General features: G+C 41.8%; 3 protein-coding genes across 5 annotated transcripts in view; 2 read left to right on the top strand and 1 right to left on the bottom strand.

The window, feature by feature from the left end:
* Window positions 1-4707, top strand: part of atm (ATM serine/threonine kinase) — a 25458-nt gene extending 20751 nt beyond the window's left edge. For all 3 annotated transcript variants that reach the window (XM_086035410.1, XM_086035409.1, XM_086035408.1), the window contains exons 56-63: window positions 494-610; window positions 850-999; window positions 1818-1983; window positions 2170-2256; window positions 2388-2502; window positions 3007-3070; window positions 3204-3346; window positions 3809-4707. In XM_086035410.1, the coding sequence (XP_085891536.1) occupies window positions 494-610; window positions 850-999; window positions 1818-1983; window positions 2170-2256; window positions 2388-2502; window positions 3007-3070; window positions 3204-3346; window positions 3809-3989 (1023 nt within the window). In that variant the 3' untranslated portion in view covers window positions 3990-4707. The remainder of the gene's footprint in view (window positions 1-493; window positions 611-849; window positions 1000-1817; window positions 1984-2169; window positions 2257-2387; window positions 2503-3006; window positions 3071-3203; window positions 3347-3808) is intronic.
* LOC147144452 (transmembrane protease serine 2-like) lies at window positions 4612-12162 on the top strand. The gene is made up of 12 exons (XM_086036024.1): window positions 4612-4626; window positions 5386-5503; window positions 5691-5783; window positions 5877-5993; window positions 6666-6795; window positions 6878-6988; window positions 7064-7107; window positions 7233-7395; window positions 8048-8220; window positions 8735-8836; window positions 9564-9700; window positions 10573-12162. Exons 1-12 carry the CDS (start codon window positions 4612-4614, stop codon window positions 10738-10740), a joined length of 1371 nt encoding a protein of 456 aa, XP_085892150.1. The 3' UTR covers window positions 10741-12162.
* Window positions 11363-14763, bottom strand: part of bace2 (beta-secretase 2) — a 16990-nt gene continuing 13589 nt past the window's right edge. The window contains exon 9 of the mRNA XM_086035411.1: window positions 11363-13518. Within this exon, the coding sequence (XP_085891537.1) occupies window positions 13277-13518 (242 nt within the window). The 3' untranslated portion in view covers window positions 11363-13276. The remainder of the gene's footprint in view (window positions 13519-14763) is intronic.

Here is a 14763-nt window from a genome sequence, read left to right as displayed (position 1 = left end):
AGGGTAGGTGTGTGTGCGCGTGCTTCAAGCTCATTTCAAATCTGGCTTTGATGTTCTGGTTAAGTTGGGTGTCAGTCACAAATATATACAAGTGTTTTTGTCCCCCTTTCTCCTGAATGTTTATTCTAGTTTAGTCCCATGCACTCATCTGTTTGATTGGTGACGTCTCTCGTTTTGCCTCCTGTTAATAATTGATGGTGTTTCTGTGTGCAGACAAACACAAAGTTTGCAGATCACAAATAGGTTTTCGCACCTTTGTCATCAAGGGTGTGTGTGTGTGTGTGTGTAAAAAAAACTTATAAGCTAATCATTTACTATTTGACACTGTCGTAATTGAATAGTGACTTGGTCTTCAATCTTTCAATTGTAAATTTCCATACCTGTACAATTTTTCGTATTTTCTATCATGAACGAATGCGAATGATTTCGACTCAAGGAATCACATGATCATCAGACTCGTCTCAATTGTTTCAGCGCCTCTCTTTGTGAACAGGGCAAAGATGACCTGCGGCAAGATGCAGTGATGCAGCAGGTGTTTGCCATGTGTTCCATGCTGCTGCAGCGCAACGCCGACACTCGCAAGAGGAAGCTCAACATCAGAAGATATAAGGTCACACGCTTTCGTAGCGCTGCTTCATATTTTCAGCGTCATCTTTCACAGATCATTCCTTTCTCTACTAGATGCAGGGAGTCTTCAACATACTGTGTCTTTAATGTCATTCTTTTATAAGTACTAATTCCGGTTACGTCAGGACCCATAGTAACTGATATCTGTCATAAATCAAGGACCTGCTGTATATCCTTTCATCATAATTTCCATTGAAATGATGATTTTATGCTTGTTTCAAGGTGGTACCGTTCTCCCAGTGCAGCGGGGTCCTGGAATGGTGTTCCGGTACGGTTCCTCTCGGAGAGTTCCTGGCGGATCCCGTCAAAGGGGCCCACAAACGATACCGACCTCAGGACGCGTCCAGCTTTGCCTGCCGCAAGATGATGATGGTACTACCCTGTAGGCCTTGCTCCGGGCAGGGTTTCCCGAGCTTTACTGAGCCAAGGCCATTTATTATAAGACTCTCACGGCATACCACCAAAACAAAAATGTCCCAAAAAAGTATAGATACTGAATTAATGTTGTTTTTGTCTCACTGTTTTAATTGTCTCAAATTTACAGGGATAAATACATAGATGAACAACAATGCATCTTTTGGAGTACACAATTTTCGGACCACTTAAAGGGGGGAAAATCAACTCAAACACATTTTTTTCAAGAATATGTTCCCAGCAGTGCCACCAGTTGAAACACGGCATTCTGATAAATATTGCGTTTGTGGAATAGGAGTTAAGCAGCAAAATCCACCCCTTTTCAGCCATCTCAGAGGACGGCCGTTTTGTCACTTCTGTCGAATGAAAATGACATCACAACTGCTCAGGGCTCAGATAACGACCAATCACGGCTCAGCTTCAGAAATCTGGTCAGCCGTGATTGGTCGTTACTTTAGCCCCGAGGGTCTGTGATATCATTTTCAGTCTACAAAAGTGACAAAATGGCCGCCCCCAGAGATGGATAAAACCGGGTCGATCAACTCTTATTCCACAAATGCAATTTTAATGTTTAATATAATTCACGTAAAAAAATATGTTTGCGTTGATTTCCCCTTTAAGTGAAGTTGGACAATTTCCCGTAGCACACCGGCTAATGAAACACAAAAGTGCTGCGGCACAGTGTTTGTGAATCACCTCTCTTGAGTTTATGGTAGTCAAATTGGTGCATTGCAACTAAATAAAAGTTACTTTGTTCGTTAACTTTGTCATTGTAGGAGGCACAGCAACATGGGTTTGACGAGAAGCTGCATGCTTACATGGAGGTGTGCCGAAACTTCAAGCCTGTTTTCAGATATTTCTGCATGGAACGCTTCATGGACCCCGCTGTGTGGATGGAAAAGCGGCTGGCCTACACCCGCAGTGTGGCCACTTCCTCTATTGGTACTCAAAAACAAAGCGACCTTTACATAAGTTGACACACATCATGTCCAAACAACTGTCTGGATGCATGAACATTGCACAACAGTAAGATCTACGTTTTCACCATGACAATGCCAAAGCTTTGATTATTATTATTATTTTTTTTTAAATGGCGGGTGAATGACGTGACTGTTTTGTGACCAACAGTCGGCTATATTGTCGGCCTCGGTGACCGACACATACAGAACATCTTGATTGATGAGCAGACCGCCGAACTGGTGCACATTGACTTGGGTAACGTCATCGTCACTTCAATCATAAGCATCATTAAATTCGATAATCCAACACTGTAAACACTTTGAGTGACTCTCGTTGCGACCACAACCGTAACTTTGGCCATGGTCTTGCCTTACGTTTGTGCGCAGGCGTGGCTTTTGAGCAAGGCAAGATTCTGCCCACCCCCGAGACCGTCCCCTTCAGACTCTCCAGGGATATTGTGGATGGGATGGGCATCACTGGAGTGGAGGGAGTTTTCAGGAGGTCAGGAGGGGACAGGGTGGGAGGAAACTGTGACTGAAGTTTAAAATGTGACTAGTGGCAATTGTTCTACAAGGTTTCTATTGTTTGAGATATAATGGGGTAGAATGACACTTTGTATTTGTGCGTAGCAGCAGAACACAAGAATAATTCAAGAAGAAAAAAAAATCACATTTTTTTTTTTTGTGTAATTTGTAGAGCACTTTAAAAACAACCACAGCGCCATACAAAGTGCTGTACGTAAAGTCAAATTATGTGATAGTTCCCAATTATTTTGTTCTCAAACAAAAAAACAATACATTTCAAGATACTGAGACATACAGTATTTCCATCCCTAGTCAGGCACTGTTCATATCACCGCTGCCGTTATATTATCACAGGCACAATCCTAAAATAATACCTCAAATGTATACAAAACAAAATCTATAACATTATATTTAATCATCCTTTTTAAAACACAAATGAGAAGAAAATATGAAAGCGAAATGTCATTTTCTTCCCATTCAGATGTTGTGAGAAAACCATGGGAGTAATGAGAAGCTCTCAAGAAGCTTTACTGACCATCGTGGAGGTACCACAAAAACTCCCCCACACAAACAACCGGCTGATTTTTCTCATTGAAATGTGTCCAGTTTCTGCCTTAGCGAAAAGTAAGCCCTGTGAACGCTGTGGCCGTGTCTCGCTAAGTGTGTTGCGTCATCCAGGTGCTGCTCTACGACCCCTTATTTGACTGGACCATGAACCCCCTAAAAGCCTTCAACCTGCAGCACGATGAGCAGCAGGAGCTCAACGCCACGCTCAGTTCAACCATGGGAGGGGACGACTTGGACAACCACCGTAAACACAGGTGCTGAATAGTTTCTCATTTACATTATTGTGGGCAGCCTAAGGCACACCTGTGCAAAAAAATGTGCTTTTATTCTTGATATGCCACCCCTGTGAGGTGGATGGATAACACAGATTTAAAGCTTGCAAACAAAATTTGAGAAAAAGGCCTTTTATGGATATCGAAAAAGTCTCCTTTTCTTGAATCCTTTAAAAAGTCTTTATTCAGTATAGTTTCGTTCGCTTTGTATAAATGATATGCTCCGAAAACAGATTATTGCTGGCCATTGTCTCCTTTAACTCATTCACTGCCATCGACAAATGTACTTGTCTTTTCACAGTCCCAGCCATTCAATCCCAGGAATTTATTTATATATTTTTTTCAATTTTTTTTCAAACCTTAGGGTAAAAGAGGATCTGAAAATGTCTGGCAGCGAATGAGTTAAAGCTTCTTCTTTCTCACTTGATGTTCTTCCTCTCGCAGCGACAGCCAGAACTTCAACAAGGTGGCGGAGCGAGTGTTGCTGCGATTGCAGGAAAAGCTGAAGGGAGTGGAGGGGGGCACGGTGCTCTCTGTGAGCGGCCAGGTCAATCTGCTCATCCAACAGGCTATGGACCCCAAAAATCTCAGCAGGCTCTTCCCGGGCTGGCAGGCCTGGGTGTAGATGGTGTAGCAGAACAGGTTCTATATGTTCATTTTTACATTAAAAATGCAAATCTGTTCCTTCGGAAGGTGACAAACATATTTGAAGGTATTTGTTGCGATTTTTAAATTCTTCACTGCAATTTGAATGTTTTTATGTTGACTTCCTTTGTAAATGTCATGCATAAATGTTTTCATTTATGACTTTGTTGATGCTCTTATTACTTTATAATTATATAAAATATAGCTGAATTAAAGAAAATTGGAAAAAAAAAACAAAACCCTGATATTTGGAGTGTTTGCACTGTGCACTCAAGCATGGCCGTGTGTGTTTAGACAAGTGAACAAAGCTTATTGTGCTTGTTGTGGGCTGAGGTGGAAAACTTCAGAAGATGTGAGAAAGAAAACGAGGCGTGTCCGCATTGCCTCACCATCACTCATTCGATCACTCTGGTGACACAGCGCAGTGACATTAGAGAGAGACCTTTTTTTAGAAGTAGCCGCTAGTAAAGAATAACCCTTATGTCATCATTGCACTGGGTGGCTATGGTTAGTTTTAAACAGATTTGAATTTGGGACATTTAAGCCATCCTGACCGAAAAATATCCTTGAGGGGACGGACGCGTTTGTTAAGGAAAACAGAAATGAGCACCAATCCGGTAAGTTTTTTATAATTATTTCAATAGTGACATGCATAAAATATTTATTGACATGCTTGTTGTCCTCTTTTGTCAGATGCCTGCCGTTTAGTACTTACAAATTGTGAATTCTGTGTTCTGTATTCTGTCTTCAAACTTTTGTGCTCGAGGGCTACATTTCATCTTTAACATCCATATGGAAAATAGTTTATTTTAATAAAATGATTAATACTCATTTTGTATTTATAATTTCATTATCATTAATGAAACAATTTAATAAATCTATTTATTTTACCAATATTTTATTTAAAGTAAATCAATTGACATTATTTAGAGAAAAATGATGACATATACTTTTTAATAGACCAATCTTGAGGAAGAAAAATGATCAATTAATGTTAGTGCTTGGTGAGCCAGATTAAAGAATGGAATTACTGCCAAATCCCCCCAAATTGACATTTCTGCAGTAGATGCTGAGGGGGCTTCTTCAAAGGAAGGACTCGTTTGTGGTGTGTATGATGGATCAATTGCCTCATTGTGTTCTTCCTTTTATGATACTGAATTCTCCTAAATTGATTGGCCGGTCATTTATCTCCACAACATGCTTCAAATTGGTACACAAGCCTCCCCTGCAGTATATCTCTACAAAGTATCCTTATTGTACTGCCCGTCCCAACATCTGTGTAAAAATACTCCTGGAGAACACGACGTTGAACCTTGTATTGACCGAATGAATGAAGGAGGAGCCACATGTCTAAAGTTTTACTCTGAACTATTCAGTGGCTGGCCATTGACAGGACGCGTCCTCCTAGCCGGTCAGAAGTGAAGCCTCAGTATGTTCACCATTTGGCCCCAAATTCCCCGCCTGAAGTCACCTTCCCGACTCCACAACGAAAAGGTACATAAGATTCTGAACACAAGACTGAAATAATGATGATCTCCTCATTTACTCACAAATGTCTATCGTCAATGTGAAAGATTGTGATGGCGTCTCTTGTAGTCAGCTCTTTTCAGGTCACCCTGTATGGAAAATTCCAAATCTGTTGCATGTTTTAAATAATCGTACTGTGTTTGCTTTGTGAGAGATTTCAAACAGAGGTGTGTTAAGTGTAGTGTGGTTGCTGTGATCTGCTTGCTGCTCCTCTTGCTGCTGGCGGGCATCCTCCTGGCCTATTACTGTAAGTACAGTATGTACTCGTGTGCTCCTCCTCAGTGGACTAAACACTCATCTGATGACGTCAAGTCACTAACTACACTGTCCTTTTTCACAGATTCCTCCACGTGTGTGCACGGAATACCGTGCGGTGGCCATACAGGCTGTGTGTGGAAGTCCCAGTGGTGTGACGGCGTGGTGGACTGCCCAGCAGGCCAAGATGAAGCTCACTGTGGTAACTTTTTTGACTCCTCTAGGTGGCACTGTTGGTTTAAGAAACGGAAAGTCAATGTGCTTTTTGTGTTGAACAAAGAGTGACATCTAGAGGGCTCAATAAACACAACAACTGGTTCATGAAGCATCTTGAAGCTTCGTTTTCCCATCACTAGTTGCAGTTGTCTAGAACATGTCGGCCAACTATGTTGTTTTTAAACTTGTTTTTAGTGAGCATGTTAGCATGTCTAGATCTGAGGTTCAGGGTTCAATTTTCACTTCCTGTTCCATGTTCGCTTGCAAGGGTTCTTGCTGGATACGCTTGTCTTCCTTCCACATGCTAAAAACATACATGCTAGCTTTATTCAACTCTAAATTTTTAAAATTAAATTTAAAAATACAAACATTTAAAATTGTCCATAGGTGTCCATTTGAGTGTCGATGTTTGTGTATGAGCCCTGTGAGTGCCCGGTGAACAGTCCAGGCTATGCCTTACCTCTCGCCCGAACTCAGCTCGAATTGGCTCCAGTTCACGTGCTCCAAGAAAAATGAATAATAGAAATGATAACAATAATTGCTCCAAAATTATAGTTGTTGACCAAATAACTTGACTAAAATGAGAGTATTTTTAAAATTCTATATTCATTCCACTAGTTTGTATTCCAAGCTGCTTTATTCCCCCTTCTGTGGTCAGTGAGGCTTCATGGCTCCAGTTTCCTGCTTCAGATCTTCTCAGTTCAGACCAAACAATGGAGGACTGTTTGTTCTCACGGCTGGACGGCGCACCTGGGCCAAGCAAGCTGCCGGGACATTGGATACGGCGGGTGAGAAGACGTGCAGTGTGTAGTGTTTCGCTCTCCAAGGATGCGTTTACATCATGTGTTTCCCTATTATGTGCTTTGACAGGAGCACAGGAATTACATCAGGCCTACATAAGGCACATTCAGGTGACGCCTTCTTGATGGTGAACTCGGAGCCAAACCCTCATGTACCCATAGTGCAACAGCTTACTCTCAGGTTGGGAGAATGCCCAAGTTAAAAACATCCAACTTATTTCTCATTCTCACCTCTAGTTTCATTTACCTTCTGCAGCAATTACTGCCCAAACAACACTGTAGTGACACTGCGATGTACAGGTACAGCTTCTACTTACCGTAATTTGGTCGTATTATATGTTGTAATGTTTGAAATAAGCCAGCTCACCCTCAAACTAACAAAAGTACAGAAAATGAAGAATGGATAACATCCTTCCTCTCTTCAGACTGTTCAGGAGGAGTAAATTCCAGCAGGGCCTCTAGGGGCCAGCAGGCCTCCTTTGGAGCCTGGCCATGGCAGGTGAGCCTGCAGCTTGCGGGCTCCCACCGGTGTGGAGGTGCTATTATTTCCCCCTACTGGATTCTCACAGCGGCCCATTGCGCAATGATGTGAGTCTTCACAGGCCACAGCTGGTAGTAATCGTCGTCCCGCCTATCCTTAAATAGGACGTCAACCCCAAAACAGTCCCACTAGTGTAAACATGGCATTCTGAGTACTATTACGTTTGTGGAATATGAGTTAAGCGGCAAAATCCACCCGGTTGTTAGCCATCTTAGGAGGCGGCCATTTTGTCGCTTCGGTCGACTGCAAATGACATCACAGCTGCTCATGAAGTAACAACCAATCACGGCTCAGCTTCAGAGAAGAGGTGAGCTGTGATTGGTCGTTACCCGAGCCACTGTGATGTCATTTTCAGCCGACAGAAAGTGACAAAATGGCCGTCCCCTGAGATGGATAAAAAATGGTGGACTGTGCTGCTTAACGCATATCGCACGAATGCCACATTAATCCGAATACCGTTTAGACGAGTGGAGGCACATAGAACATATTATTGCCAAAAAGATTTTTGGGTTGACTTCCCATTTAACTCATTCATTGCCAGACGTTTTCAGACCGTCCTTTAGCCTAATGTTTGAAAAAAATTGAGAAAAAGTCTAAATAAGTTCCTGCCATTGAATGGCTGAACTGTGAAAAGACAAATAAATAGGCTGAACGGCAGTGAATGAGTTAAATCTGCTCCTCTGTGTTGTGTCCCTGCAGGACACCCAATCCTGGAGACTGGTCAGTGTATGCAGGTCTTGTGGAGCCATTGGGCATTCTCTTCAACCCCGCCCACGCCGTGAGCCGTGTCATTGCTCATGAAGGCTTCGACAGAGTTACTTACAGGAATGACATCGCTCTGATGAGGCTCAGCAAACCTTTGGACTTCACAGGTATGACACAGCAAAGCTCATCTCGGTTTCGTCTCTACCAACTGCCGTTCAGTATATGCCAGAAATACATCTACATAGAATAAATTATGTGAGTTTATCCATCCGGCCATTTTCTAGCGCACTTTTCCTCATTACGGTCTAAGCAAGACACCAATTAAATCCTCTAGCTGTCATACCCACACTATGTGTTTGGGTGGGAACAGCCCCCCCCCCCCCCCCCCCCCATTCTGTAGCACCTCAAAGTAGCCCATTTTTGGCTTCATTCCTAAGCAGCAAGTGCAAAACTTTTATCCACCACACTGAATTACCGATAGGAAATGATAATCAAGTAGAAATAACACGGAAGTATCAATTCTCAGTTGAGTCAACAAACAGCGGAGTGTCGGGTACTATCCGTACACAAGCATTGGTGCAAATAAATGACAACTCTTGACATAAAACCTACACTTCAATCCAATAGATGAATTTGTTAAATGATGTATTTGTAATATTCTGTATGGATTTGCCTTGGTAGCGTCCAGTAACGTTGGTCCTGTGTGCCTCCCAAATGTTGGTCTAAACATCTCGCTCCCTCTAAATGGTTGGACAACGGGATATGCTGTTTCAGTGAGTGGAGGTGAGGAATTACACAAACTACTTTTTTGCTTAGTCAAGGCATGCACACAATCTAGATGCTTGTTGCTATCTGTATTTTCTGTCTGAAAGATAAAGGTCAACCCAAACATATTTTTTAAGAATATGTTCTATGCAGGCCCACTAGTTGAAACACAGCATTCGGATCAATATTGTGTTTGTGGAATATGAGTTAAGCAACAAAATCCACCCGTTTTTAGCCGTCTCAGGGGGCGGCCATTTTGTCACTTCTGTCCACTGAAAATGACATCACCCACCCTCCGGGCTCAGCTTCAGAAAACAGGTGAGCTGTGACTGCTCGTTATCTGAGCCCTGAGCAACTGTGATGTCATTTTCAGTCGACAGAAGTGACAAAATGGCCGCCTCCTGGAATGGCTAAAATCGGGTGGATTTCCCCCCCCATTCATGTTGAAGAGTAACTTGGTTTGGAGGTGGTCATTTTGTGAATTAGGGCGAATTGACACATCATAACAATTCACAAAATTCGGAAATGTTGTTTCTCATGTACATGCTCAGAAATAGGCCGCTAATAAAAGATTGACTTTTGGGGTGTAATTAATCAAAAAGTCAATTCTGCATAATACTGTAGGTCCCCTTCAAAGTTTTCAGTGAGACAGAACTTGTAACCTTTTGCCTGAGTCCCACTCTTGAATCGCGTGACTCAAGATGGTACGTGAAGGTGACATATTTGCGTATGTGCTGTGCCTCAGAATCTCCATACCTGGTTGAGGCTCAGGTCTCCCTCATGGATGTTGCGGGATGCAACAGCTCCACGGCCTACAAGGGACAAATATCGAAGCAAATGCTGTGTGCTAAAGCGCTGCGGACTGGATCGGACGCATGCAAAGTGAGGGCTGCAACATTTGCAGTTCTATAAACTCTATGGTAGTGATGTGCAGATCAATACTGAAATATAATTGTGTATACCTGAGATAATCTCACATAGGCAAAAAAAACCTACATTTACAGTGTTCAGTTTAAAGCGGAAGTCAACCCAAACATTTTTCCCAAGAATATGTTCTATGCAAGCCCACTAGTTGATACAAGGCATTCTGATAAATACTGCATTTGTGGAATATGAGTTAAGCAGCGAATTCCACCCGTTTTTAGCCATCCCCGGGGGCGGCCATTTTGTCACACATGTCGACTGAAAATGACATCGCAACTGCTCAGGGCTCAGGTAACGACCAATCACGGCTGACCTGTTTTCTGAAGCTGAGCCGTGATTGGTCGTTAGCAGGGCCCTGAACAACCGTGATGTCATTTTCAGTCGACAAGTAACAAAATGGCCGTCCCCCGAGATGGCTAAAAACAGGTGGATTTTTTAAACTCATATTCCACAAACACATTAACCAGAATGCCTTGTTTCAACTAGCGGGCCTGCATAGAACATATTCTTGAAAAACAAAAAAGGTTGAATTGACTTCTTCTTTAACTTTTAAAATGTACTGTCAGTATTGACAAACTGTATGAGTATTTTTACAATTATATTTAGCTGTTTATTTTGTTTTTGTTTATTATTGTGGCATTAATGTCCTAAAATATTTACTGAGAGTTTCAATTTGAGTTTTCATTTTGGATTGGTATCGATGCGAATGTCATCAGAATTCTGAAAAATAATTCAAACGTCCCACTATAACAAATGCAGAAGAATACAAAACTCATTGATGAGTCATAATCATCAGACAATGTAGATTTTGACAGCTTTTTGTTTTTCAGACTGACAGCGGTGGTCCTCTGGTGTCACAGAGGGATGGCATATGGTGGCTTGTTGGGGACAACATTTGGCCAGAAGGATGCACTGACTTGAACAAACCAGGTGTTTATAGCAACGTCACCTTTTTTTTGGACTGGATATACCATCAGATGAAGGTAGTAACTTTGTAGAGAGTTCTGTTTACACACCGCTGCAAAAGCACCATCACTCTTGATTGAGAATATTCCATACGGTAAAATCAGCCTATTGTTTTATTTTGACGATGGCAAGTTTTCATCATCACATCCATTCATTGTATTTGTAGAAAAAAAATCAAGATGACTGAAGCCACTGTTCAAAGACGTTGATTACAGTTGGTTTCAATGTTTTTTAGCATTATTGCGAACAAACTAAGTTATTTCTGTAGTACGGTACTTCATCCTTTTGTATTTGTGTTTAGTATGGAATCATTCTAATTAAGTTGATGGCTATCCTTATTTTCCTAAGACTACAATTTAGTGTAGCGGGCGGAGCCATAATCAGAATCTGATAAAGCGGCCTTATTCACAGTTCGGTTGTTGCATAGAGCTTGAATAACTTTAGACATGAATAGATGGTATGTCAAATTCAGGTGAAGTGGCCTCATTGCTTCTAGCAGACAGATATCACAAATTCGAGGGAAAAAATATAAATAAAAGCTCACGTCTCTACAGTATATTTGATCAATCACCGGCAGCCAGTCTTTTTTAAAAAAAATGTTATCATAAGGATTATTATTGAATCACAAACAAAAGCACTAATTCAAATCTTCAATATGGTCATAAGTTCTTTATTGGCAGCAATTTTAGTACCGAAAAATACACGTAACGATTTAAATGAAGAACTAGTTGTGGCTTATTTGGCTCTCCTCTGCTTTCATCACGAGTCAGTTGCTTGCAATCGCCGTTTTTTCCACTGGATGGCATTAGATACCGCATTTAGGTTTTAAACGAAGCTGAAACTATGAGCCAGGTCGAGCAGCCTTGATTGTACGTGTGCTTGAGTCAGCTATATGACAAAGCAATATTGCTTTGTTACAAATGTGCAGCATGTGCCAAAATACAATTAAACAAACATTCAAATAGATTTAAATATGAAGTTGAACACAGACACAACTAGCAAAACGCCATTCACACAACAGCACGGCATTGAAATACATGCGCGCGTCAATTTGGGCTTCACAAGTGCAAACCATTAACTGGTCATATAAACAGGAAGTGAAACTCGAAATGGGGATCCCCATTTTGTGCCTTTCGGGTCAAATTGTCCAGGCACTCTCTGGCACTCAACTCATTTCTTTAACAACTTGTAACACAATGTCAAGCGCTGAATCGAGTTCCACGTGTGCACACCGGACAGTCGTAATGGTGGATCAGTTCATTTAAAAAAAAAAAAAAGCAAATAGTTTGGCATGCCACACTGCCAGAACACTACATGAACCCCCTTGATTGGGGACTCTGTATAAACAAGCAATGTAAGCATGGTAGACTCACTTTCGTGACAGTGTCGTATAAAAGTGCACAATCACTCAGTAGGAGTTTTCCAAAGGCACTACAAGCAATGTAAACATGACATTTTACCTCCAACATTACAGAAGTGTCAGTAAGTGTCCAAGCAGCTTCTCCTTACATGTATTTCACCATAATTTGGAAGTGAATTTAATGAGGATGTCAAACTAAGAATTTTCTTGACAAGAATATGTTCTATGCAGCCCCACTAGTCTAAACGTGCCATTCTGATATTATGTTTGTGGAATATGAGTTAAGGAGTAAAATACACCCGTTTTTGTCCGTCACAGGGGGGGCGGCCATTTTGTCAGTTTCTGAAAATGACATCGCAGTTGTTCTGTGCTCCGATAACAACCAATCATGACTCGGCGTCAGAAAACAGGTCAGCCGTGACTGGTCGTTACCTGAACCCTGAGCATCTGTGATGTTATTTTCTGTCAACAACAAGTGACAAAATGGCCGCCCCATGTGACGGCGAAAAACGGCTGGATTTTGCTGCTTAACTCATACTCCACAAATTCATCAGATAAACGTGTTTGGAATAATAAAGGCGCATCAAACATATAGTCAAGAAAATGTTGGGGTTGACTTCGCCTTTAAAAGGATGGAAGACTGAAACCCATCCCATCACTGATCTAAGGGAAAGGGCACGTTTAAACAGACATGTACCAAAAAATTATTTGACTTTGTTTGCCAAATGACATCTGTAATATACACCACTCCCAAAAACTTAGGGATACTGGGCTTTCGGGTGAAATTTCAGGATGAACCTCAAGTGCACTCTAACCATTATAGCCTTATGTCAAACTGTTCAATGTTTCAGTGCTTGCACAACTTGCTGTTCCAATATTCCTAACTTTTTGAGAGCAGTGCATGTTTTGTAGAAAAAAAAAAAAAAAAAAAAAAAAAATAGCACTGATTCATAGATTGCGTCAACCATATGCAGAGACACAACACTTTTGGCGAACAATCAAGAAGTAAAATACAAACCACAAGTTCATCATGCACCACTGACAGTGTCTTTTGAGAGTTTATCAGGAGGATTGTCCTCGGAGGGGGCAGACGCTTCCCCGTCAACCTTCTTGTGCAGCCTCACCCCGTTTTCCACGTCAGTGGTAACGCTTTGCTCGCTCGCGCTGCCCCGCCCGTTCGCGCCCGTTGCCCGCGCCTTCCCCCTCAGTCACTTGATACGGTGGCGCACCAGCGACGACTGGTCGGTAATCTCCCCGGAGTAGCCCCGCCGCCGGCAGGGCAGGACCAGCAGCAGCAGCAGGATGATGAGGATGACGGCGCACACGGCCACGAGAGTGTAGGAGATCACCCACAGAAGAGGCTCCTTCAGCGCTCGGCCGGAGCAGTCCGACGCCACGTCCGCCGACGAGAAGGGGCCGTCGATTTCGGACAGAGCCGCCCCGCCGCTCACTATGGAGAAACATCAAGATAGCAAACCGGGAGAAGTTGAACGTCGCAATATGGTGGCCTCGCGAAAAATGAAAACGTCAAACCGATAAGAGTGGTAGTTTAAAAGTACACTTTATTAAGAATAAGGTGCTTTTATGGGTCTGTGCAAATGATTGACGGCTCTTCGGGCACACCTTTTGACTCATTGGTTGTTTTTCCTTGGGCATGGAAGTTTCTAGCAAGACAAGGTAGAAGCACAAGGTGGGACAATAGTTGGCTGATATTTCACGGATTCAAATAGCGCTTTAACTAGAGAATTTGTCATCAAATCTTTCCAATAGTCAAAGCAGTTCAGATAATGGATGGATTTAATTATTTTTGCATTTTTTTTGGGGGGGGCTGTTTTTTTTTTTTTTTCTTTTGACCTTGGAACAAATCAATTTCATTTCCAAATTTATAAATTCAAACCATTTGGAGGTTTCCCTGACTCAAATGTATTGTTGGTATCAAGTGAAAAAGCACATCAGCACAACACCTTGTGATATATACCGTAAGTAGGGAGGAGCTTGTTCTAAATATGGAAACACAAAATCATATCATGTGGGGAGCTGACACTTAAGTAATCTAAACTGCATAAAATCTAAATCGCACACCGCCTTTCACAAAAGGACCGCGAGCTGGTAAAAAGGCTTAGATGGCCATTGTGCATGGATCATTAGTCACTACTGACTTTTTTTTTTTTTTTAGTAATTATGTTTTTTGAAAAAGGGAGTGTATTCTATCCCTGAGACTGTACATATTGTATAATGATGCATAATTGTGGTGATTTACGGCGACCAACAAACACCTTGAGGCAAGAACGCTCATTGTGAGAAGTGTTCGCTATCTGCCAAACTACACGCCGCACGTTAAGAGAGGGCACAATGGAAAGAAAACAAAACATGCCAACCACAGGAAATGAACTTAAGTGGAATCACCGCAAAGTACACAGATGCCCAAATACTCTGGTGCAACATAACATACACGAAAAAAAAAAATTCCATACTGCACATTCTCATTGTGACACCAGCTTCACGTTAGCTTCCCGTGACAACTACCAGAATCTTCCCCCGTTGGCTGTTTACTTCCGCTTGATATATATATATATATTTTTTGTGTTACTTATTTAAAATTATAGCCGTCGACTATTCTGAATCTAATTGTGAGTAACCATTAACATGATCAGCGTCTTGACATAAATGAGTATCATTAATTATTCATATTCAA

The sequence above is a fragment of the Filicampus tigris genome, chromosome 7 (genome assembly GCF_054856515.1).
Source record: "Filicampus tigris isolate MCC_2025a chromosome 7, RoL_Ftig_1.0, whole genome shotgun sequence".
NCBI classification, from domain to species: Eukaryota; Metazoa; Chordata; class Actinopteri; order Syngnathiformes; family Syngnathidae; genus Filicampus; species Filicampus tigris.
The sequence above is the reverse complement of the archived record's forward strand: the minus strand, read 5'-3'. Positions and strand labels throughout refer to the sequence as shown.